The following is a 23,943-nucleotide window of genomic DNA, read 5'->3' on the forward strand; positions in this document are numbered from 1 at the left end:
CCTAGCCAGTCATGTTCACTGCAGCCTAAGATAATATACTCCTAAATTGAGGACTTCACATGAAAACTCCCTATTCATCTGATGCATAAAGACTTTAAGACCCTGTGGAATTATAGCACTAATACCGTGAGTAATTTTTACACTAAACACTGGATTAAAAAACAACAACTTTACAACATGATTTGTCCTCAATGAAAATGTATTTGGTAATACACAATGGCCAGTTCCATACAAAAAGAGGTTAGACAACATTTTACATTTCAAATGGGTAAAAAAATAAAGCTTTTGGTCAATGTAACAGTAATAAACATGCTATAAGAAACTCATGGCATTACAATGCATGAGTCAACAGTCTGATTTTTGGTATAAAACATTTAAAATTAAAAAAGACATTTGAATGGATCTACCAGTCTACTTTATAATATAAGACAACAAAGAACTTTAAAGGGTTAGTTCCCCCAAAAATGAACATTCTGCCTTCATTCACTCACCATCAAGGCATTCTAAACCCATAAGAAACTTGTTCATCTTCAGAACACAACTGAAGATATTTGAATGAAACCTGAGAGATTTCCATCTTTCCATTTAAAAACTGTTCATCCAAAACTTTCAAACATTCATAAAGAAAAAAGTTATCCATGTGACTCCAGAGGTTTAATCCCAATTTTATGGAGCAATGTCAATGTTTCGTGTGCCAAAAAAAAAACAAAAAAAAAAACAAAAAAAAAAAAGATCTGTCTTCACTTCCACAGATCAACACATGAATCTTACTCATGAACACAAATTGGAGCTAAACTCTGCAGGACGGTGGCCCTCGAGGACCAGGGTTGAGAACAATCAACACTGCAATTTCATGTTGTGCAAGAGATCAGCAATAACATATTTTGTAAACGGGGAACAGCGACAAATAACAAACAAGAAAAATCGTATATGAGGTGAAGAATCATTAGTAACCAGGAAAAATTTTGTATAATTGTGTGTGCTGCAGCGATGCAAAAGTCCAGTTCACAGTTATTGCATTTGTGGATGATGTATTACGTGAGATCAACAACAGCACAAAAACAGGGCAAAACGATATACAACAAACAAGGAAAAGGGCATATGAGGCAAAGAATCCCTTTTAACCAGAAAATGTGTATAATTGTGTGTGCTGCATCAATGCAAAGTCCAGTTTACAGTTGTTGCAATTGTTGGATCAAAGAACTCATAAAGCCTGAAAAGTAGTCATGTCTCGGGCTGCAAGATGCCTAGCTGGACTCAATGATGAAACTGGCAAATATAAACGTCCGTCTCTTGCTCGCAAAGTTGGACATGGCTTGCATGCTTTAGCCATGTTTATCAAATCTGAAGGATTGAAGATGAAAGATCAACAGACTGCCAAAGATGCTGAGGAATGTGCACTGCTATACCAAGAAAGTAGGAAATTTGACATTGCAAGTCAAGCGCTAACTCAGCTTAACCAGACCAAGTGGAATTCTCCTCAGATTCTACCATTCACACAGGATGTCCACAGACTGCATTGCTATTTGTCTGAGAAACAGCAGAAGCAATTGAATGCCCTGCAAGAAGAGCCTTCTCCCTTGAACTGGAAGGACGTTGCTAAAGTGACCCTGGCGCAAGTTATCCTCTTCAACCGACGCAGAGCAGAAGGATACATCAGAAACACACGAAGATGTTAACCTAGCACTTACAGCACTGGAGCAGAAGCTTTGCAAACATTTTGTTCGGATTGCCATAGTAGGAAAGAGAGGGAGGAAAGTTCCTGTTCTCCTTACCCCGGTCATGAGAGAATCGCTCGATACTCTGAAAAGCGAGAAGAATGTGGAGTACTGAGTGAAAACGGATACTTGTTTGCATTGCCGCTCTCTGTCCATTACTTGAGGGGTTCCGATTGCATTAGGCAGTTTGTGAATGAATGTGATGATATCAAACATCCCAAAGCGCTAACCTCAACAAAACTTAGGAAACACATTGCTACTCTGTCGACTGTTCTGAATCTCAAGACTACAGAACAGGGACGGCTAGGAGAATACAAGGGGAAGAATCTGGATGAAATTCAGCTTGATGTGACTGGTATTGATATAGAAGTCTTTTTTATTATTAAGGAAAGTTAAAAAGCACAGCATTGTCCATTTATAAATCGTTCTCTTTTAGAATAGTAGATAGTATTTGATAAGTAATAGAATAGAATTGAATAGAACAGAGTAGAAGTATTTGACCTCAACATACTGAAGAAGAGGGCAGGTTTTATTGTTATAATGTGACTAACTAGACAATTTTAGTCTATTCAGCTATTTATGTAGTCATTTTGTATAATCTTGACAGATTGCAGTTTCACAACTCATTGAATCATTGAACAGAATCCCTATTAACCAGAAAATGTGTATAATTGTGTGTGCTGCATCAATGCAAAGTCCAGTTCACTGTTATTGTAATTGTTGTATAATGTTAAGTAAGTGGATTAAGTGAAAGTGCATTCACCTAACTTCATAAAATTGGTATTAAACCACATGGATTACTACTACTTTATAAATGTTCTGAAGCTTGAAAGTTTAGGGTGAGGTTGAAGTTTAGGATGAACAATGGAGGGACAGAAATATCTCGTTTCATTCAAAATATTTTCATCTGTGTTCCAAAGATGAACAAATTTCTTATGGGTTTGGAATAACAAAGGAGAGTAAATGACAACTAACCCTTTAAGAGGATAATACAATGAAAAACTAAATGTCAACTTTGTTGAAAACACTTAGAACACATGTCCCGATGTGAATGCTAGTGGGAAGGCATCCAATACGTTGAGATACCTGTATTTCCCCGTACTTTCCTTCTTATGGCAGAAATACGATTTTTGATGAAGTATTTGACCGCCTTCCAGTCTCGATTTCCTAAAGCTTGAGCTTCTGCATCAACGCAGCGCTGACAGTCCTTTTTCCCTGGAACTTGGCTCCTCACAATGAATTTCCTTAGGTGCCTTTCTACTGCCGCACATTCATCTGTTGTCCAGCTTCTTTTGGCAGCAGTTTCTTTACCCAAGTATACAAAAAAATAACATGTTATTAAGTTTAGGTTAATGTCTTAAGTTTAGGATTTTTAAACCTTAATCTGAACTGAAAGACTATTGGATTGATCACACAGGCCATTCATTGCCATATTGACTTGGTTCAGAGACTAAAAATACACTTTTAGTTTGTTTCTGAATAAAACTTTTGACTAATAATAATAATAATAATAATAATAAAGCAGTGCAATCCAGTAAAATGTGTGGTAGCACTTTATTTTGATGGTCCCCTTTAGACATTCTGTTAACTGAGTAACAATGCACCTACATGTCAACTAACTCTCATTACAGCATTAGTAGACCGTCTACTTAAAGTACTTTATACAATTTTGGCAAATGTACTTTGTTTTATGGACATTTTTATTTTAAAAACAAGACAAGGATTATTAGCAATGACTTTTACAGTCCGCATCTCATATTTTACGTATTGTCCTGTTAAACATGGCAGTCTCACATCGATGGGAATATGCATATGGAAATTATATGCAGATGAATGTATTAAAACTTTTGTGCGAACGCAAAATCTTCCCTTTGTGCATCCCACACTTTTAGAATGAAATCTAAGCAAAGTGTTATACATTTACATAGTACAATTTTCCTTTTGATCATATAATGAAAATGTTTAACCCAAAAATTCTGTCATCATTTACTCACCCACATGTTGTTCCAAACCTGTATGAGTTTCTTTCTTCTGAACACAGAAGACATTTTAAAGAATGTGGGTAACCAGAGAGTTGACGGCACCACTGACGTTCAAATTAGGAAAAAAATACTATAGAAGTCAGTGGTGCCATCAATTGTCTGGTTACCCCCATTCTTTAAAATGTCTTCTGTGTTCAGCAGAAGAAAAACTCATACAGGTTTGGAACAACATGAAGGTGAGTAAATGACAATAAAAATTTTGGGGTAAAGTATCCCTTTAAACCTTACGCTCAATAATTCTGTTTGAGGTTGTAAACCAAATATAATCAGAATATTAGACTGTGTAAACATACCTATTGTGACAGCTATCAATGTACAGTGATCAAGAGTAAAGATTTGATCAAATAATATAATTCAGAATAAAGCTTGTGTCTTCAAGACGAACGGGACAATCAATCTACTTAACATTTCTAAGCTCACCTCTCTTTTTTGCCGACTTTCTCTGGTATTGGGAATGCAGCGTGGAAGTAGGTTCTTGTGTGGATGTCACACTGTCCTCAACTTCAGTCTCCTGTGCTTCTGGAATAAAGTCATCTGAGTGCAAAGAAAAAAAAAAGTTTATTAAAGAAAGATAAATCAAAATGTAAGCAACACTGACTGGATTAGGATCTATCATGCATAACATTTGTGTCATGGTGACCAAGAGCAATGATCAACAGTACAAGTTTATAAATATTCAGTATACGGCACGAGTCTTGCAGATGATATGTATTGTGAAAAGCGCTATACAAATAAACAAATCGAATTGAACAAATTTCACATGGTTCCATAATTCTACAATACAGTGGTAGAGAGAGCCGGGTTTAATCATACTTGCACTCACACTGGGAGCACAATTTAAATGTATGCCCTTGGCAGATACTTTCTCCCCAAAGCAACTTACAGAACACATTACAGTGGCAATAGCCCTGAAGCAATGGGATGAGAACGTTGAGGAGATCGTCTACCTTTGGATCGTCTACTATACCTGTGGTGTAGCTTACTGTACCACACAATTAACTGGAAACAATGTCAAACATTCCCCACATGCAACAGGCAGCATGTCTAAAACATGTCAACTATAAATTAACTAAAAGGTTATATTAATGCAACAACCAAATATGTGGAATCCCATAAATATTGTGCAATAACATCTACATTTAATTGTCTAATTTAATTGAGATATCTTTCATAACCAAATTTTTCTTGTGAACACCCATCCATGTCAACAGTCTCTAAAACGGCAAGTAATAGAATATGAATGAGTTGTAAAACTGAAACTGCAATCTGTCAAGAGTATACAAAATGACTATAACAATAAAACCTGCCCTCTTCTTCAGTATGTTGAGGTCAAAAATTTCTACTCTGTTCTATTCAATTATATTCTATTACTTATCAAATACTATCTACTGTTCTAAAAGAGAACGATTTATAGATGGACAATGCTGTGCTTTTTAACTTTCCTTAGAGAAAAAAAAAAAAGACTTAATACTAGTCACATCGCGATCATCGTTTTCATGATTGATCGTCGCTGTCATTTGCGAGTACTCAGAGTCCATCCCTACCACGCACACCTACCTATTACGCAATCGCCACGGACCAACGGTAGTACGATGGTGTTTACCAGCCCGAGCAAACTTTTCTGGAAAGTTCGCTTTGAAATCCCAAAACAAACTTTGTTATGGCCTGATTTTGTTGAATGACGTCACAGTTCGTTATTCGATTTCGCTTGAAGTATATCGGGCCTTAAGGAGAAATGACTGATAAGACAATGATGAAGTAGCTGGTACGCAACAGATCCTAAGCATCATTGACATATCTTATCTTGCCGATGCTCCATATAGACAGTAAGAGCATACACTCATCTTTTCTAGAGGTAACAGCAAGTGTCACAGCAACAAATACGATGTTGCAATGCATTCCATCCAAAATACTCATTCTGAACATGCAGCAGCTTGATCAGTGTTGAATTACACCTGCAATTACACTAGTTTAAATATTGACAGGTGTTGTCCCAATGATGTAAAATCACTAAGAGTGAGATCCATACGTGAGGGCCCCATAAGGCCTAGACTGGAAATGTGTGTGTATGTGGGGGCCCCATAAGGCCTAGACTGGAATGGTGTGTGTGAGCTTAACTGTGAATTCATTCGTTTGAGGGGAGGGCCCCATAAGGCCTAGACTGGAAATGTGTGTGTATGTGGGGGCCCCATAAGGCCTAGACTGGAAATGTGTGTGTATGTGGGGGCCCCATAAGGCCTAGACTGGAATGGTATGTGTGTGAGCTTAACTGTGAATTCATTCGTTTGAGGGCAGGGCCCCATAAGGCCTATACTAGAAATGCGTGTGAGGGCCCCATAAGGCCTAGGCTAGAAATGTGTGTGTGTGAGCGCTTGACATGTAGAGCATGAGGGCAAGACTAGAATAGATTGTGATGACAGAGTCGACATTACTACTTTACCTGCGTGACGACAGCATCTTTGTTGGAGGCATCATGGGAAGAGTGATCTGTTAGGGATGTTTTGGTCTCTAGAACAGAAGTCTGCTGCTTTGGCTCCTGGAAATTAGACAAAAAAAACAACAGAAACCAAAGTTAACAAAAGTTAGCTCATGTGAAAACAGTTTCTCATCTAGCACAGCTGAAATATAAGAGCATACACTCATGTTTTCTAGAGGTAACAGCAAGTGTCACAGCAACAAATAAGTTGTTGCAATGCATTCCATCCAAAATACTCATTCTGAACATGCAGCAGCTTGATCAGTGTTGAATTACACCTGCAATTACACTACTTTAAATATTGACAGGTGTTGTCCCAATGATGTAAAATCACTAAGAGTGAGATCCATACGTCAGGGCCCCATAAGGCCTAGACTGGAAATGTGTGTGTGTGTGTGAGGGCCCCATAAGGCCTAGACTGGAATTGTGTGTGTGTGAGCTTAACTGTGAATTCATTCATTTGAGGGAAGGGCCCCATAAGGCCTAGACTGGAAACGTGTGTGTGTGTGAGCGCTTGACATGCAGCATGAGGGCAAGACTAGAATAGATTGTGATGACAGTCGACATTACTCCTTTACCTGCGTGACGACAGCATCTTTGTTGGAGGCATCATGGGAAGAGTGATCTGTTAGGGATGTTTTGGTCTCTATAACAGAAATCTGTTGCTTTGGCTCCTGGAAATCAGACAAAAAACAACAGAAACCAAAGGTAACAAAAGTTAGCTCATGTGAAAACAGTTTCTCATCTAGCACAGCTGAAATATAAGAGCATACATTTGTCTTTTCTAGAGGTAACAGCAAGTGTCACAGCAACAAATAATATGTTGCAATGCATTACATCCAAAATACTCATTCTGAACATGCAGCAGCTTGATCAGTGTTGAATTACACCTGCAATTACACTACTTTAAATATTGACAGGTGTTGTCCCAATGATGTAAAATCACTAAGAGTGAGATCCATACGTCAGGGCCCCATATGGCCTAGACTGGAAATGTGTGTGTGTGTGTGGGGGGGCCCCATAAGGCCTAGACTGGAAATGTGTGTGTGTGTGAGCTTAACTGTGAATTCATTCATTTGAGGGAAGGGCCCCATAAGGCCTAGACTGGAAACGTGTGTGTGTGTGAGCGCTTGACATGCAGCATGAGGGCAAGACTAGAATAGATTGTGATGACAGTCAACATTACTCCTTTACCTGCGTGACGACAGCATCTTTGTTGGAGGCATCATGGGAAGAGTGATCTGTTAGGGATGTTTTGGTCTCTATAACAGAAGTCTGTTGCTTTGGCTCCTGGAAATCAGACAAAAAACAACAGAAACCAAAGGTAACAAAAGTTAGCTCATGTGAAAACAGTTTCTCATCTAGCACAGCTGAAATATAAGAGCATACATTTGTCTTTTCTAGAGGTAACAGCAAGTGTCACAGCAACAAATAAGATGTTGCAATGCATTACATCCAAAATACTCATTCTGAACATGCAGCAGCTTGATCAGTGTTGAATTACACCTGCAATTACACTACTTTAAATATTGACAGGTGTTGTCCCAATGATGTAAAATCACTAAGAGTGAGATCCATACGTCAGGGCCCCATATGGCCTAGACTGGAAATGTGTGTGTGTGTGTGAGCTTAACTGAATTCATTCATTTGAGGGGAGGGCCCCATAAGGCCTAGACTAGAAATGTGTGTGTGTGTGAGGGCCCCATAAGGCCTAGACTGGAATGGTGTGTGTGTGTGAGCTTAACTGTGAATTCATTCATTTGAGGGGAGGGCCCCATAAGGCCTAGACTAGAAATGTGTGTGTGTGAGCGCTTGACATGCAGCATGAGGGCAAGACTAGAATAGATTGTGATGACAGAGTCGACATTATTCCTTTACCTGCGTGACAAAAGCATATTTGATGGAGGCATCATGGGAAGAGTGATCTGTTAGGGATGTTTTGGTCTCTAGAACAGAAGTCTGCTGCTTTGGCTCCTGGAAATCAGACAAAAAGTTCTAAGAAACAGATCATGCATATATGAGATCACATAGCTATGCATAGATAATCATTTTTTACATACATTTAAGATGAATGTGTGTATTTAATGGGTAAAGCGCAGAAGAACTGAAGCGGATGCTTGAGCGCTGACTAGGGCTGAACGATTTTGGAAAATAATCTAATTGCGATTATTTTTACCAATATTGCGATTGCGATTTAATATGCGATTATTTTTAAGCTCTTTATCTTTTCTATTATTTCAACAAAAACAAGCAATACATCACTGTAAAATAGGATGGGAATCTTTTTTTTTTATAAAACTTAAAATATTTATAATTATAAGTACTTTTAAAAAGAAATACACATTAAAAAAAACTAAATAATACAACTATATGTTAAGAATTTTAACTAATATAGCTCCAAAACATAAAAGCAAATCAAATAAAAACATTAAAAACATTACAAGCAATAAACAATGAGTGCTTTCAGTATTTAAGGGTAGGCTGTCTGAACGTTTTCATCTCTTTTGAAATATAAGATGTGGTTTGTCCTGTCTGTTAAAATAACTTAACTGCGTTTACATTAATTTCGCGTCATAAAAGCATTTTGAGATGCAAGTACATTTCACCACGTAGACGGAGTCGCTCACAGCCGCATGCTCAAGCGCTCTTCGCAAAGCGCGCGTGAGTATTTGAAACTGAAAGCAGCTTCTGTCAGTGATTTTCATATTTTTAATATATAAGCCAACTGTATTCCAAAAGACATATGATGCCTTCGTAGAGCATTTGTAAGGAAAATACCGGCGCCGGCGGGCGAGACTACAAGAGTAACATCAAGCAAAGCACGCGTGATGCGTATCTTATAGCGCATCTTGTGCAATGCAGCCCGCGAATGTCCTTGTAATTCGCTTCAACTTCTCCGAACTTTATGAAAGATTATTTTTCGGAAGGTTCGAGTGGTGTCGTGTGTGCGTGTGTGTGAGACAGAGGAATTAGAAGCAAGCAGAATATTGTTGTTTATAAAGCACACGCAGCGTCATCACGTAGGCTATCTGTGTTTAAAACTAAGATCAGACTCTATTCTGAATTATCTGAATAGATACAAAATCGTTGGAGAGAATCTATAACACAATATCACATAAATTAAACACAAACTGTTCTTTCCTGTAGCCTATGCCAGGTCTATGTGTAGCGTGCCAAGTTGATGCTTCCTCCGTAGGCGTAGTGCAGACTGCTTTACTGCTGACGCGTGTCACGTGACCAAAGTTTAATCGCAGCTTTTGCGGTTAAATCGCGTTTCATCATATCGCGATATTATCGTAAATGCAATTAATCGTTCAGCCCTAGCGCTGACAGAAGACTTTTCAGTACACACGCTTCGATTGTGTGCACACAGAGGGCTGCCTGTCATGGTTCATTGCAATTTAGCATTTTAAGATCTTTGAAACTTTGATTTAAGACATTGAAATGCTAATTAAGGCATTATTTGTACATTAACAAATTAAAAACTTAAAGATTGGCAGACATCCTGATAATCAACAGAAGTTGGAGCTATGATTCATAGGGGTGGAGCGGTACATGTATTCGTATTTAGGGATGGGGCCGATCCGATCCAGTATCGGTATCGGGACCGATACCAGCGTAATTCACGCATCGGATTTTCCCGATCCAACCTGCGGAGATATCCGATATCCATGAGTCATGTCTGCACTTTAACGTTGTCTGCTGAAATGACTCCAAAAGTGATTCCCGCCAGCTAGTCTGCTAGCTTTGGATTTGGATTTCCCGAACGGAGGCGCAGCTCAATGAGACACAGCGTTATGAGACACGCCCCCGCTCAGGAAATCCATTCCGCAGTTTGCGGTTAGCCAACATGTCCGCTGTGTGGAAATACTTCACACTGGAAACACCGCAGAGCAAGACAGCATCAGACAATTAATACGAGTCGAGTCTATTAAATGTATTTTTTTGAATGAATACTTGTTTGATACTCCATAAATACTTGTTTAGTTAATGGATGATTCACCATTTCTGAACGAATCTTTTGAATGAATGATTCTCGTTCCAGAGAAGGCAGACATGCTGATTTTTCTTCAAAAGAATTGCTGATTCTACATCTGATGATGTAACGTCTTTACTTCTGTTACATATTTTATGTTCATGTTTTTGCTTTTCATGATAATTCCTTAAAGTATTATAAATATAAATACTTTGCATTGTCACAGTTTTACTGGTAATAGCCTAAATGTGACAAGAATAAAAGGTAGAATTTTTACAAGTATTTGCTCTCTTTTTTCTCTCCAATAAATATTGAAATTGAAACCAAGAATCGTTAAGAACCGGATTCGATAAGCAGAACCGGAATGGTTAAAATTAAAACGATACCCAACCCTACGTCTGAGGCGAAATCCGCTTGTCTGTTTGCAAGATGGCTGATGTTGATCGAGCATTCATCGAGAGAGTTACCGCATCGGAACGAGGATCACCCTTTAGATAGTGTGTGTGTAAGATGTTTAACATTACACTTGCACTTTTCTTATATTTCAAGACTCAAGTATTTGACATTTTGGGAATGTAATAAATATTGACATGACAATCAATTTGAAACCCTTACAGTTGTATATTTGTTTTCAGAATGGGATTTTTCCTGTTAACAGGATTTCCTGTTTTTCTGACTTCCTTTTCTGACCTTATACTTCTCAAGTTGCCTTTTGGGACATACATGCGTATACGTACATATCACACTTGCCTGTTGAGAGAAGTTTATTTCAGCATCATATAAAATAAACAATAATGATAATAATAATAATAATAATAATAATAATAATATTAAAGCAAACACAGCTCTGGTATCGGAATAGTATCGGTATCGGCCGATATCCAAATTCAGGTATCGGGATCAGATCGGAAGTGAAAAAATGTGGATCGGTGCATCCCTAGAACCAAATCGGTACGGGTGTCATGGTTCGGTGCATGAATTTACACACAGAATACACAGTATAAAAATAAATAAAACTCGCGTTCAAATGAATTAATGTAATGCAGAACTACTGTTAGATACGCAGGTTCTTTAGGGACACCTAATCTGTAGCCCCGCCTTAGGCTAGGTTTGTTTATACTTTCGCGAGCCTCCGCTGACCGCGCGCGCGCGCCTCCCCAAATGGACGAGGCATTTATACTTTGCGTTCGCCGGTGTACTATTCTTTGAAATGACAGGGTGCGACTCGGTGTAACTGTCCATCAGGAATCAGCGGTGAGAAATAAGGTACACTAGTGAATGTTTATTTTAGTAGCCTACAACAACACCTTTAGTACACCAAAACCACACTACAAAAGAATCGTGTAAAGCAGGAAACCAGATTATTCCGTGACATTAGAAGAAAATGGATATGAGAACGTAACCTACAACTAAATTAACGTTATCTTACATAATTTCTAAACATTTGTATTTAGTTTTGTGAACCTTTTTATAAAACATGGCTATTTATTTTTATTTAAAGGGCTTATGTCTGCTATTTTGTTAATGTACATTAAGCAACTCATTTAGATGCAAGAACTGGCTGCCGGTGCTGTGAGATGTACATGCTTGGCCAGATTCGGCTCGAAGTTGTGCGTCTTCGGATGCGGAGCCGTGCACACTAAAAAACCGTGCACTGCACACCGCCACGCAAAATTAGGGCTGTCGCGGTGAAGGATTTTCCCTTGCGGTAATTTTCAGTGGGCCAATAGCGCGATATGCGGTTTTACCGCATTTATTAATTTATTTAGATGTATTTGTTGCTATATAAATAAGTGTCACGATGTGGTCAGTATGCACAAAAGCGAGAACATTTTAAGTAAACAACAAACCGAAACTAAAAAGCGTCTCTGCGCATTGAAAGCCTGTCACTCAGCGCGCAGTTGTTACGGCAACGGACTGTCGTTGAGTGAGTCATTAAACCATTCATTCAACAACACGTTCAAAAACGCTGATTGATTCATTAAAAGATAGTAATGAAACAAGGTTAATTATTTTTAACTTTGAGCTCCACTTTTCAAGGCTCAGCTGACCAGCAATGCGTCGCATGGGAAATGCTGAAGCTTCATAGAGATAAATGGCATTGATTCAATGCGTGACTCACTGAGTTTTGTTTCCCGCGACCGCGAGTTCCTCGCGCTGTGGATGCTGACCAGCGATGTCGCTGATGCCATTCATGGTAAATACCCTTTATTTTAAACGTTCAAAGGATGACAGGACAAATATTTAACTTTCCTTGGACACGGCAACCTTTTCACGAATATGACTTGACCTCAAAGACAGACGCAGGTAATCGCACGCGCTCAGTCGATCTCTCTCATTCACTGTCCGTTTAGGCTTAAGTGCAACTCCACGAAGCCTCTGTACAAATCACCACGATAAAACCATGATCACCATGTCTTATTATCATTATTAACTTATTTAACATTCAATACACATGCACAAAGTTCAAATCAAGAAGGGTGTAGCCTTATGAAAAAAGAAAACGCAAATATCGCGGTTGCTGTGGTTACTTGAATTCCTCTGCGGTTGGCTTGTCAGTAGAGCGGTAATACAATATTGCAGTTATCGTGATAGCCCTACGCGAAATGTGGCCTTGCACACTAGGGCTGCAACAACTAATCGATAATAATCGATTATGAAAATCGTTGTCAACGAATGTCATTGTCGATTAGTTGGTCTGCTCACGTCACGGGGAGCGTTACTGATGACGTCCCTTTCATGACAACGCAGTCACGCGAAATGGCAGAGAGTAATCGGAGAGAAACATCAGCACGGCAAGCAAAAACTGTATATTCTCATTATATGATGATGTGAAAATGGTATAGTCTAGTTTAATTCAATACTACAGTGTAAACAGCTTTGTTTACTAACTTCGGGACAGTCACACTAGATCTATTTTGTATCGAGCATCAGGTTGCGCAATCAGTTCGCTCGCAACATAAGTGATGGATTAAAATAGCGCTACCGCATAAATAGGTTAAATTAAATGGTATTTACAAAGTGAAGCACTAAATATAAAGGCAGTTAATAACAGCAGCAGTAAAATATTGTTTTTTAGTCACTGTAGTCAGTGGTTTTCAGCGAATGCTTGTGCAGTAATACATCATTTTTCCTGTACTTTTAATCAAGCCTGTTGTCAGCTGCGTACCTCCATTCCGCTCTCTTTTTATAGCATTTGTCTACTACTATGTAAGGGATAATCCCGCTTATTACATGGCTACCCACCAAATAAATCAATAATTTTACACAAAATATTGATTTAAAAAGGAGTTTATTGATTTAAAAATGATTGTATTGCTTCCGCTAAAGAAAATACTCCGTTCCGTCTCTACGGTTAGAATCCTGCGTCCATAGCAACGCTCTGTTTTTCTGGTGTGTTATACTTCGCAGCGGTCTGTTATCAAGAAATAACAGATCGCATTCTACATTGGAATTCAAAATCTGCTGCTTAATATCTTATTACAAACATGTTTGTGTCCTAATTTCATAATGTGAAGTTTATATGAGCAGCGCAACTCAATATTTTGTTTTGTTTATTTATATTTTGGATATTTAAAGAAGTTTTACTGTTTAAAAACTGGACAAACTTTTGTGTTTGGGGTTTAAAATGTAAAAATTAAAGATTATATTAGTAAAACTCAATGTGTGGCTTTTGCACTTTTTAAAGTACACTTTTACACATAAATACCCTGATTTAGGGTTTTATTTAGTTATAAACAAAAATCAAATTGAATTTAAAAAACCTATCCGATTAATCGATTAATCGAAAAAATAATCGTCCGATTAATCGATTATCAAAATAATCGTTAGTTGCAGCCCTATTGCACACCCAACGCGCACGACCGCCAACACCGCAATGACGACATTTTTGCCACGCGCCCTCGCATAAATAAGAGATGCTTTATTTTCAGTTTTATAGCTGATTGTCTTGTTTACATCTTACTTTACACACTTCAGGGCAGGCTGTTGCAGCTAGCTCAGGGGAGAGACCGTATGACACTATGGTACAGCCTCAGACATGCACAATAAAAAATTTCTGCATTTTTGTTTTGCTTTTCCCTCCATTGTACCGAACTCCTACCGAACCGTAATGTCTGAACCGAATCGTGACTTCTGTGTACTGTTCCACCCCTAATGATTCAGGTTATTAACACACAATGTGGACACTTTTACAAAACCAATGCTAATTTATCATTTTCCAACTACAAAGACATGGATTATCATGTAAGCGTATGCAAACGATCAGTACTAAGAAATTAATGTGTAATATGCTGTCCCATACCTTTGTTACTATCGATAAATCATTCCGTAAACCCAGGTTTGTCCCTAAAAGACAGAATGTGTGTCCTGGCATCATCAACAGGCCTTATCCTCGTCTTCCTTTTCAACATTATGGTGCTGAAAATAATTACATACACAATAAAAATCAATTACATTATCATGGGGAAACAAAAAAAATAATTAAATCAAACAATTTCAAGTAATGTAACGTTAATATTCAGTGGTTTAAGATCTAAATGTAGCTTGCACAGGCCAGACAACAGATATAAAACAGAAACGATAATTAGATTATTCAGGCATATTGTAAATATTGTAAGATAGATCAATAAACAGTTAAGTTAGTCTGTCAGCTGCACACGATCTGCAATCATGTCTGCTCAATTAAAATATAAGCGTCAAACCAATACATTAGTGGATTTTTGCAAAACTATAAAGCAAACGGAGTCAAATTATCATGTAATGCAATAAAATGCTTCTTACGCAGCCGCCATTATCAGCTATCGATCTATAAATAGCATCACCAGCTCATAACATTATCATCTATCGATCTGAATAAAATGCTACATCATTAACTATCATTTAACGTTAGTTGCGCTACGAAATTGAGTAAGAATTGAAACGAATATCATGTACAAAGTCAAATAACTTCACTTACCTCTTTCTCACATGAAGAGAGTGTGTTCAGAGTCGAAGCGCGTGGAACTTCCGGTTTAAAATGCCGTCCTTGACCGTGTCCGTGGGCTTTTAGCAGCTAATGTTAGCCATCTGATTAAAACCTTAACGTTACTTCATTAAGCATTATTCTGTTCACACGACTAGAAATACACATGAAACTATATCAAATGTTTAGTTAAATACTATAGGATTACAGCAAATTATTGCTTAGTCTACATGAAGTGTTTCTTCCGTTGAAACAGAGTCAAAACATGAGGAATTAAAGATTACAACCCAGAAACAGTGTGCGTCAGTGCGTCAGTGCGTGAGTGCGTGGGCGCATCCAATAAAACTACACGGCTCCTCCCTCCCTCTCCGTGGGCCTTTCTCATTGGCTAAAGCCACACACACATCCGGGAGTGTGTATCTGCTGCAATACCACGTTCCCAGCTACAGGGGCGATAGAGAGCATACACACTTACACACTCAAAACTGGTTTTTATTACCTTGTGGGGAAAGTGAAAAAAAAGCATGAGGCATATCAGCAGAGGCTACTGAGGCAGTTTACGTTGAAATCGGTGTGGGGCCCACCATTTTGGGCCCCACAACGTTGTTGGACCCCATACCGTTGGTGTGCTCCCGGTGACTGGGACCCACAAAGTAAGAAATACAAGTACACACACACACACTCTCTCTCTCTCTCACACACACACTCTCTCTCTCTCTCTCACACACACACACTCTCTCTCTCTCTCTCACACACACACACTCTCTCTCTCTCTCTCTCACGCACACACACACACACACACACACACACACACACACACACACACACACACACACACACACTCTCTCTCTCTCTCTCTCTCTCTCTCACACACACACTCTCTCTCTCTCTCACACACACACACACACACACACACACACACTCACACACACACACTCTCTCTCTCTCTCTCTCTCTCTCTCTCTCACGCACACACACACACACACACACTCTCTCTCTCTCTCCTTCTCTCTCTCTCTCTCACGCACACACACACACACACACACACACTCTCTCTCTCTCTCTCTCTCTCTCTCACGCACACACACACACACACACACACACACACACACACACACACACACACACACACATCTAGCACTGCAAACATCATTAACAGCTTTATCTTGTCAGTGCTGTGAGATAAGTATGGAATAAGTGGGATAATCCACGGATAGCTGTGCATTAAACCATCTCTGCATCCGTTGACAGTTTTGCCTCCACATCGCGGATCATTTAATGCACAGCTAGTCATGGATTATGCTTTGCTTATTATACAAGACACATTTAGTAGTTTTAGTTTAAACCATATTTAGTTTCCAATGATTCTGAAACTTTTTTTTCAATATTTGATACAGGAGATATTTGTTGGCTGTGATTCGCCCTCCTCATATACACGCCTTATTTTATTTTTTGTGTATTTTTATCTATTTACTGTATCTAATCTACAGAATGCATTTTTAAACGTGATCAAATTTTTTGCACTGCATAGGCCTTTCTGTTCTGTTTGTTTTATTCACAATATAGAACTATATATTTAGTGTTCTTTCCTAACTGTATATTCATTTGTGTAAATACAGAGATTAGCTTCTGTCATTGCGTTAATTAGAGACACATCTGAATTTAGCAGAAGCTGTTATTTACCAGAGACAAACTCTGACCCGGTTATTTACAAACCTCACTGTAAATCTGGCAGTCATAAATTTAGCTTGCATAGTATGAACACTGACCAAAAGATGAATCTTTCAAATCTACACCTAATATAAAAATGCAGTATTTGATGGTGAGCACAAGAGAACCTCTTAAAGTCCCCCTGTGGGGAAGATCCAGCTTTTAATGTAGTTTATGTGTCTATGCCCAGCCAGCAATGACATGTGGGGCCCAGATGAGGGCTTCATGGGCGGCAAATGTGGGCCCCATTATGGGCTTGCACCCGGGATCCACATTGGGGCAAGCCGTGGAAGCCCAGACATACTAAAAGTGGGACCTGTAAGGGTACTGCATGGGTCTTAATTGGGCAATTCATGTCAGACCCATTTGGGCCCCACCTGCCCAAATGGGTCTAAAGTGGGCTTGCACCCGGGATCCAACCATGGCTACCCAGATGGGCTTTAAATGGGCTCTGTAAGAGTCTTATGTGGGTCCTAACTGGGCAATTCATGCCAGACCCATTGGGGCCCCACCTACCCAAAGGGGTTTAAAGTGGGTTTGCACCCAGGATCCAGCCGTGGATGCCCAGATGGGCTTTAAAAGGGATCTATAAGGGTGTTATGTGGGATCTTAACCGGGCAATTCATGACAGACCCATTTGGGCCCCACCTGCTTAAAGGGCGTTTAAAATGGGCTTGCACCCGGGATCCACACGGGGGCCAGCCGTGGATGCCCAGATGGGTTTTAAGTGGGACCTGTAATGGTCTTATGTGGGTCTTAACTGGGTAATTCATGTCAGACCCATTTGGGCCCCACCTGCCTAAAGGGGTTTAAAGTGGGCTTGCACCAGGATTCAACCATGAATGCCCCTATGGGCTTAAAGTGGGCTCTGTAAGGATCTTATGTGGGTCCTAACTGGGCAATTCATGCAAGGCCTATCTAAGCCCAACCATGCCAAGTGGTTTAAGGAAACAATCTAAGAAAAACTAAAAATGAGGAATGAATATAAGTCCAAGATAAATACAAGACACTTGACGCTTTGAACTGCAAGAAATATATTGTTAAATTGAACAACAAAAATGATCTTTAAAAAACAATTTAAATGTCACAATGTAACGGGTACCGTAGCAACGGCACCGTGGATAACAGATTAATTCCTGTAAAACAGGAGAGAAACGAGGAGACAGTGTTATCAGTTTCGAGCTCTCTGCAGTAATTTATTTTCTGAATTTTCTTCAGCAATCACATCTCTATTGTTAAGTATCATTGTATGTTTCACATATTATATGTTCAGTGTCTTTTTAACATTACAATGAATTTTCAGTGTCCATGTCAATGCAAAATCCATATTAAAATAAACCTCTTTCCACCAAATGCATGTTCACTTACTCTTCATGCTTGTATTTTATACTATTTATCAAAATGAAATGTAAAGACAATGGTAATATTCACCAGCTTTTTTTTAGATACTTAGAATCTTCCATTCACAGTATTTTATCAGTATCATGTTAATACAGTACTGCAAAATCATGCTCAGAACTCATAAAGTGATTAAAGTGTAACTTTTAACCTCGTTTTAAACTGTAAACATTTTTGTATAAACTCATTGAGCAAAAAAACATTTCCAACAGATGGTGGGAAACTGACATACAGTGAGCTAAACATATCTGTTAACATTACAAGCTCAAAAAAATATCTTCATGTACATATATATACACGGGGAAAGTGTGTGTTGAGCTGACTTGATCTCTAGTAATGTCTCTCGACCGTTACTCTGTAGGACTTTGCCCTCTCGTTTCAACTCATTTCAAACTAAATCAAAAACAGACCCTAACGAAACTCATTTCACTAAAAACAGTTCACTCATATCTCACATACATTTCAGCATAGATAAATGCTACTTCTGAGGTGTTTTTATACAATTACCCACCTGTAAAACAGGAGAGAAACGACAGCGTTATCAGTTTCGAGCTCTCTGCAGTAATGAAAAACGCCTCGGTTACGACTGTAACCTCGGTTCCCTGAAGAGGGAACGAGCGTTGCGTCGAAAACTGACGCTATGGGAACGCTTTGCGTGATGACGTCTTGAAGCACATGTAAAATCAGTCCAATGGTGTGGCGGAACGTCAGAGGCGGGTGACGTCACGTACCAGGAAGCTATAAAAGCCGGCCCGAAACAGAAAACGAAAGCTTCGTAAAGTCTGAAGTCGCGCTGACAGGCATGAAGGAGATATGGCAAGGCGACGCAACGCTCGTTCCCTCTTCAGGGAACCGAGGTTACAGTCGTAACCGAGGCGTTCCCTTTCAAGGGAACTCCCGTTGCGTCGAAAACTGACGCTATGGGAACGTCTATACCAACGCCTCCATAGCTACAAATGTCTGTCCTGTGTGTAATCATGTGAGCAGCACTAAGAAGACAAAACATGAGACCCTGGAGTAGAGTCTAAATCCAGAGAGTAGAACCTGACGAAGGTGTGCGGTGAGGACCAGCCTGCCGCATCACAGACGTCCTGTAACGATACTCCTGATATAAGGGCCTTAGAGGCCGCCATACTCCTAGTAGAGAGCGACCGGACAGCCAAAGGAGAAGGCTGTCCAGCCGCCTCATAAGCCAGTGAGATAGTCTCAACCACCCACTTGCTCATCCTTTGCTTAGACACTGGACCTCCCTTGTTAGGGGAGCAAAAGTCACTTTTACGCCACAGGGCAGCTCTGTGGACATACGCGTCTAACGCCCGAACAGGGCAAAGCAAATTATTCGCCTCCTGGTCCGATTTCGAAAGGGAGGAGGACCTCCAAGTGCCACGAAGGAAACGAGATACCAAGGGGTCTTTCCCCACAGACATTCCACCCAAAGGACTGTGGTAAGCACCTATGGCCGCCACATAGACCTTTAAAGTGGACGGGGTCAGACCTGCAGTGAACCGTTCCTGCAGGAACTCCAGCACTGTACCAATTGGGCAGTGGACTGGGTCCAACCGACGGTCACTGCACCAAGAAGTGAATACTCTCCACTTCAGGGCATAAAGTTTCCTCGTGGAGGGAGCTCTGGACTGTAGAATGGTCTCAACAACCTCGGTTGAGAGACCTGACTCTATGAGCTGGGCCCCCTCAGAGGCCAAGCCCACAGGTTCCACAGTTCTGGCCGAGGGTGAAATATCGAGCCCTCTGCCTGGGACAGAAGGTCCCTCCTGACGGGTAACTCCAGAGGATGCCCGTCGAGGAGGGACACAAGATCGGGAAACCATACTCTGCCCGGCCAGCGCGGGGCTATAAGAAGTAGATGGACCCGGTCCCTGCGAACTCTTTCCAGAACTCCCGGGAGCAGAGCAACTGGGGGAAAGGCGTACAGACGTAGCCTCGGCCACGTCTGTACCATAGCATCCAGTCCCAGAGGAGTTGGATGCGTGAAGGAGAACCAAAGTGGACAGTGAGACGTCTCTCGAGACGCAAACAGATCCACTTATAATTTCCATATCAGCTCCACCACCTCGGGGGTGGAGCCACCATTCCCCGGGCCTCGGCCCCTGTCTCGACAGAGTGTCTGCTCCTATATTCTGGACCCCGGGGATGTAGGCTGCCTTGAGTGACAGCAACTTCCCCTGGGACCACAAGAGGATATGGCATGCCAGCGCAAACCCCCTTGATATAGGCGACTACCGACGTGTTGTCCGTATGTACTACACATGGTGTCCCCTGAGACCTGTGATAAAGCTCCTCAGAGCCCGGAAGACAGCTAACATCTCTAGGCTATAGAATGCCAGGAACGATGATGGTCTTCCCACAGACCTTGAGATGAGCGACCCTCAGGATCGCTCCCCAACCCGTGAAGGAAGCATCCGTCGTTAGCAGTTTGCGACGACAAGGAGCTCCCAGCACTGGGCCCTGGGACAGGAACCAAGGTTTCTTCCACATAACCAAGGCACGTAGGCATCACCGCGTGACCTTGATTGTGCGAAATGGGTTGCCCCTCGGGGAAAAACCCTCTGGTCCTGAGCCACCACTGCAGGGGCCTCATGTGCAGCAGTCCAAAAGGTATCCCGTTGGAAGCTGCTGCCATGAGACCCAACAGTCTCTGGAACTGTTTGACAGTGAGTAGCTGGCCTAGCTTTACACTTCTCACAGCTGCCAGGATGGAATCGAAGCGTGGCGATGACAGGCGCGCCTGCATCGACACTGAATCCCAAACCATGCCTAAAAAAGTGATCCTCTAAAATGGAGAAAGCACACTCTTCTTGGCGTTCAGCCGTAACCCCAACTCTTTCATATGGGCGAGAACAACATCTCGATGTTGAACCGCCATCTAATGCGACTGAGCTAAAATCAACCAATCGTCGATGTAGTTCGTGATGCGAATACCCCGGAGGCGCCAGAGCTGCATCCACGCATTTGGTGAAAGTGCGGGGTGATAAAGCCAGGCCGAATGGAAGAACTCGATATTGGTATGCTTTGCCCCCGAAAGCAAACCTCAGGAACTTCCAATGACACGGACGGATGGAAATATGCGTCCTTGAGGTCTATCGTGACAAACCAGTCCTCGGACCTGATCTGTGGCACGATTTGTCTCAAGGTTAACATTTTGAACTTGAGCTGCATGTACTCGTACAGAACTCGAAGATCTAAAATGGGACGCAATCCCCCGTCCTTTTTTGGAACTATGAAGTACCGGTTGTAAAACCCGGTTTCCCTGTTGGAGGGAGGTACATATTCTATGGCCCCTTTCTCTAACAGAGTGTTTACTTCCTGTTCCATAACCAGAACCTGCTCGGGGCCCACCACTGTGGGCAGGACCCCCATAAACCGCGGTGGGCGTTAATAGAATTGTATCTAATACCCTTTTTCCACGGTCTGCAGGACCCAACGAGAAACATTTGACAGTAGCTTCCACGCTGTCAAAGATTCTACTAGAGGTACCAGTCTCTCGAGACTGGTTTCTGGATTTTGTTGCTGTTGAGTAGTCGGTTCGTCGCCCTGTAACGGCGCACCGGCAGGGAACGACCAAACAGACTGCTCCAGCACCCTCCTCAGAGGGGGCGGGCATCCCGAGGCCACTACGTTTCCGGGTGGACCTTGAGATATGTGCTCGCCGGAGACCGCTGCGCCCTGTAACACCGGAGGCGGCAGGGTTGGCAGAACGGTCCCCTGAGGGCACCGAAGAGAGACGGCACCGTATTTTTCTCCTGCTGTTGAGTAGTCGGTTCGTCGCCCTGTAACGGCGCACCGGCAGGGAACGACCAAACAGACTGCTCTAGCACCCTCCTCAGAGGGGGCGGGCATCCCGAGGCCACTACGTTTCCGGGTGGACCTTGAGATATGTGCTCGCCGGAGACCGCTGCGCCCTGTAACACCAGAGGTGGCAGGGTTGGCAGAACGGTCCCCTGAGGGCACCGAAGAGAGACGGGCACCGTGAAAAGAGGTGTTAACCGCTCTGCTTCGGGGGGACTACCCTCATTTGTCCTGAGCCCTCAGACATCAGGACTTTTTCCCCAGCAGCCTTCTTGGCGGTAATAACGGTCCGCAGATCCGTTTTACCCCTCGAAGACTGCTGGGTTTGAGAGCGCCCTCCGTGTCCCCGAGATTTTTGTGGGGGAGCACGAGAGGACACACTCTGTTTTTGAGTAGCACGAAGTTCAGCGCTCTTTTTAGAGGAGTGAGGCTGCTCCCGCTCAGCAGCCTCAATGAAAGAACGGCGGGGGAGAAGTTTTTGTAATGCAGCTGCCTGTTTAGCAGCTTCCTGAGATTTAGCTACCGCACTGTTTACTGCATCACCAAATAAACCAACAGTGGAAACCGGAGCATCTAAGAGAACGTGCTTTTCTTTCTCTTTTATATCGCTCAAATTGAGCCACAGATGCCTCTCAGTGGCCACCAGGGCTGCCATAGACCGCCCGATTGATTTAGCGGTCTCCTTGGTGGCCCTGAGAGACAGATCTGTGGCTCTGCGTAGTTCAGCCACTGTGTCAGGACCAATTCCCCCGCCCTCCTCTAAATCCCCCAATAATTCTGCCTGATAGGCTTGCATAATAGACATCGTATGCAGACACGCTGCATACGATTTATGAACCAGAGATGATGTGAATTTTACTGGCTTAGAGGGAAGTGAAGGAGCTTTCAGGGAAGATGCCGTTGCTGGAGAGAGATAGCTCGCAAGCGTCTCCTCCACCTTCGGCATCTCCCCATAACCATATTCTTTATATTTGTGAATGGAAGAATAGTGGGATGTTTGTGGTGCATACACTCTGTATGAAACCGGTTTTCCCCACGATTTCGACACCTCGGTGTGGAGATCGGGGAAAAACGGAAGGCTTCTTCGCTGAGGCTGTGTACGAGATGGCAGGAAGCGTTCGTCGAGCTTACTTTTCGAACGAACGTCCTGCCTATCCTCTGGCCACTCAATAGATAATCTGTGAACTGCTCTCGTGACAACATCGAGCAATTCCTCAAAAGCGTGAGACTGAGGTGGCGAATCCTCAGACTCAGCTTCAATACTAACAACGTCCAACTCCTCAGAGCTGGACAATTGCAGTATTGGTGCCTCCATCGGGGGGGGAAGAAACCGCAGCGCGTGCTTCCACACCCTGATGAGAGGCACTGGATCTATCAGAAGGATGTTGAGATAAGGCAGAGCCCGTCTCAACATCCACTGATAGATCCATTTGCGAACCCCAGGTCTGTGATTGCCGCCGTGCCTCGGCAGCGGCGGGACCCGAGCCCTGGGGAACGCGATCGGGATCGGATCACGATCGCGGGATCGCGATCGTGAACCGAGCCAAGCGGGATCGGAGCGAACGCAATGGAAGCACGTCGCAATGCACACAGTCACCACCCTCGAGTGCTGACTGGGCATGCTCCTCACCCAAACAAACAACACAAAGAGTGTGAGTATCACCTCCCGTTAAATAACGCGGGCAGGGATGGACACACACTCTAAACTGCTGCTTGCTCGCCATACTGAATATATATATATATATAATATAGACAGACAACACCAAATAACAAGGACAGATTCAACACAGAGCGCAACTGAAGACTCAGAAAGCTTTCGTTTTCTGTTTCGGGCCGGCTTTTATAGCTTCCTG

The 23,943-nt window shown here is 42.0% G+C and overlaps 1 protein-coding gene and 1 long non-coding RNA gene across 5 annotated transcripts; one reads left to right on the forward strand and one right to left on the reverse strand.

Annotated features, from left to right (window-relative positions):
• Nucleotides 1-181: 181 nt before the first annotated feature.
• Nucleotides 182-16,290, reverse strand: LOC309486075 (uncharacterized protein). 4 transcript variants are annotated; one of them, XR_014201382.1, is made up of 8 exons: nt 15,170-16,290; nt 14,516-14,631; nt 8,115-8,210; nt 7,431-7,526; nt 6,815-6,910; nt 6,201-6,296; nt 4,181-4,294; nt 182-3,023 (listed from the first exon to the last, which is right to left on the reverse strand). XR_014201382.1 is itself a non-coding variant. In XM_082153172.1 (6 exons), exons 1-6 carry the CDS (start codon nt 14,588-14,590, stop codon nt 4,247-4,249), a joined length of 507 nt encoding a protein of 168 aa, XP_082009298.1. In that variant the 5' UTR covers nt 14,591-16,287; the 3' UTR covers nt 182-4,246. The 4 variants fall into 4 exon arrangements, 1 of the variants encoding a protein (XP_082009298.1); XR_014201383.1 differs by having other exon boundaries at nt 14,516-16,286; XR_014201384.1 differs by lacking the exon at nt 7,431-7,526 and having other exon boundaries at nt 14,516-16,285.
• On the forward strand, nt 4,291-8,820 carry LOC309486077. Its single transcript, XR_014201385.1, has 2 exons — nt 4,291-5,914; nt 5,956-8,820. It is a non-coding gene; the product is annotated as an uncharacterized lncRNA (long non-coding RNA).
• Nucleotides 16,291-23,943: the final 7,653 nt, after the last annotated feature.

Source organism: Leuciscus leuciscus, assembly GCF_965113295.1.
Source record: "Leuciscus leuciscus genome assembly, chromosome: 22".
Classification (NCBI taxonomy): domain Eukaryota; kingdom Metazoa; phylum Chordata; class Actinopteri; order Cypriniformes; family Leuciscidae; genus Leuciscus; species Leuciscus leuciscus.

Coding starts and splice junctions, on each gene's coding strand:
- LOC309486075 (XM_082153172.1), bottom strand. CDS start 14,590: ATGATGCCAGGACACACATTCTGTCTTTTAGGGACAAACCTGGGTTTA. Junction 8,211..14,515: donor ATTTATCGATAGTAACAAAG/GTATGGGACAGC, acceptor TCTGATTTCCAG/GAGCCAAAGCAGCAGACTTC. Junction 6,911..7,430: donor AAGATGCTGTCGTCACGCAG/GTAAAGGAGTAA, acceptor TCTGATTTCCAG/GAGCCAAAGCAACAGATTTC.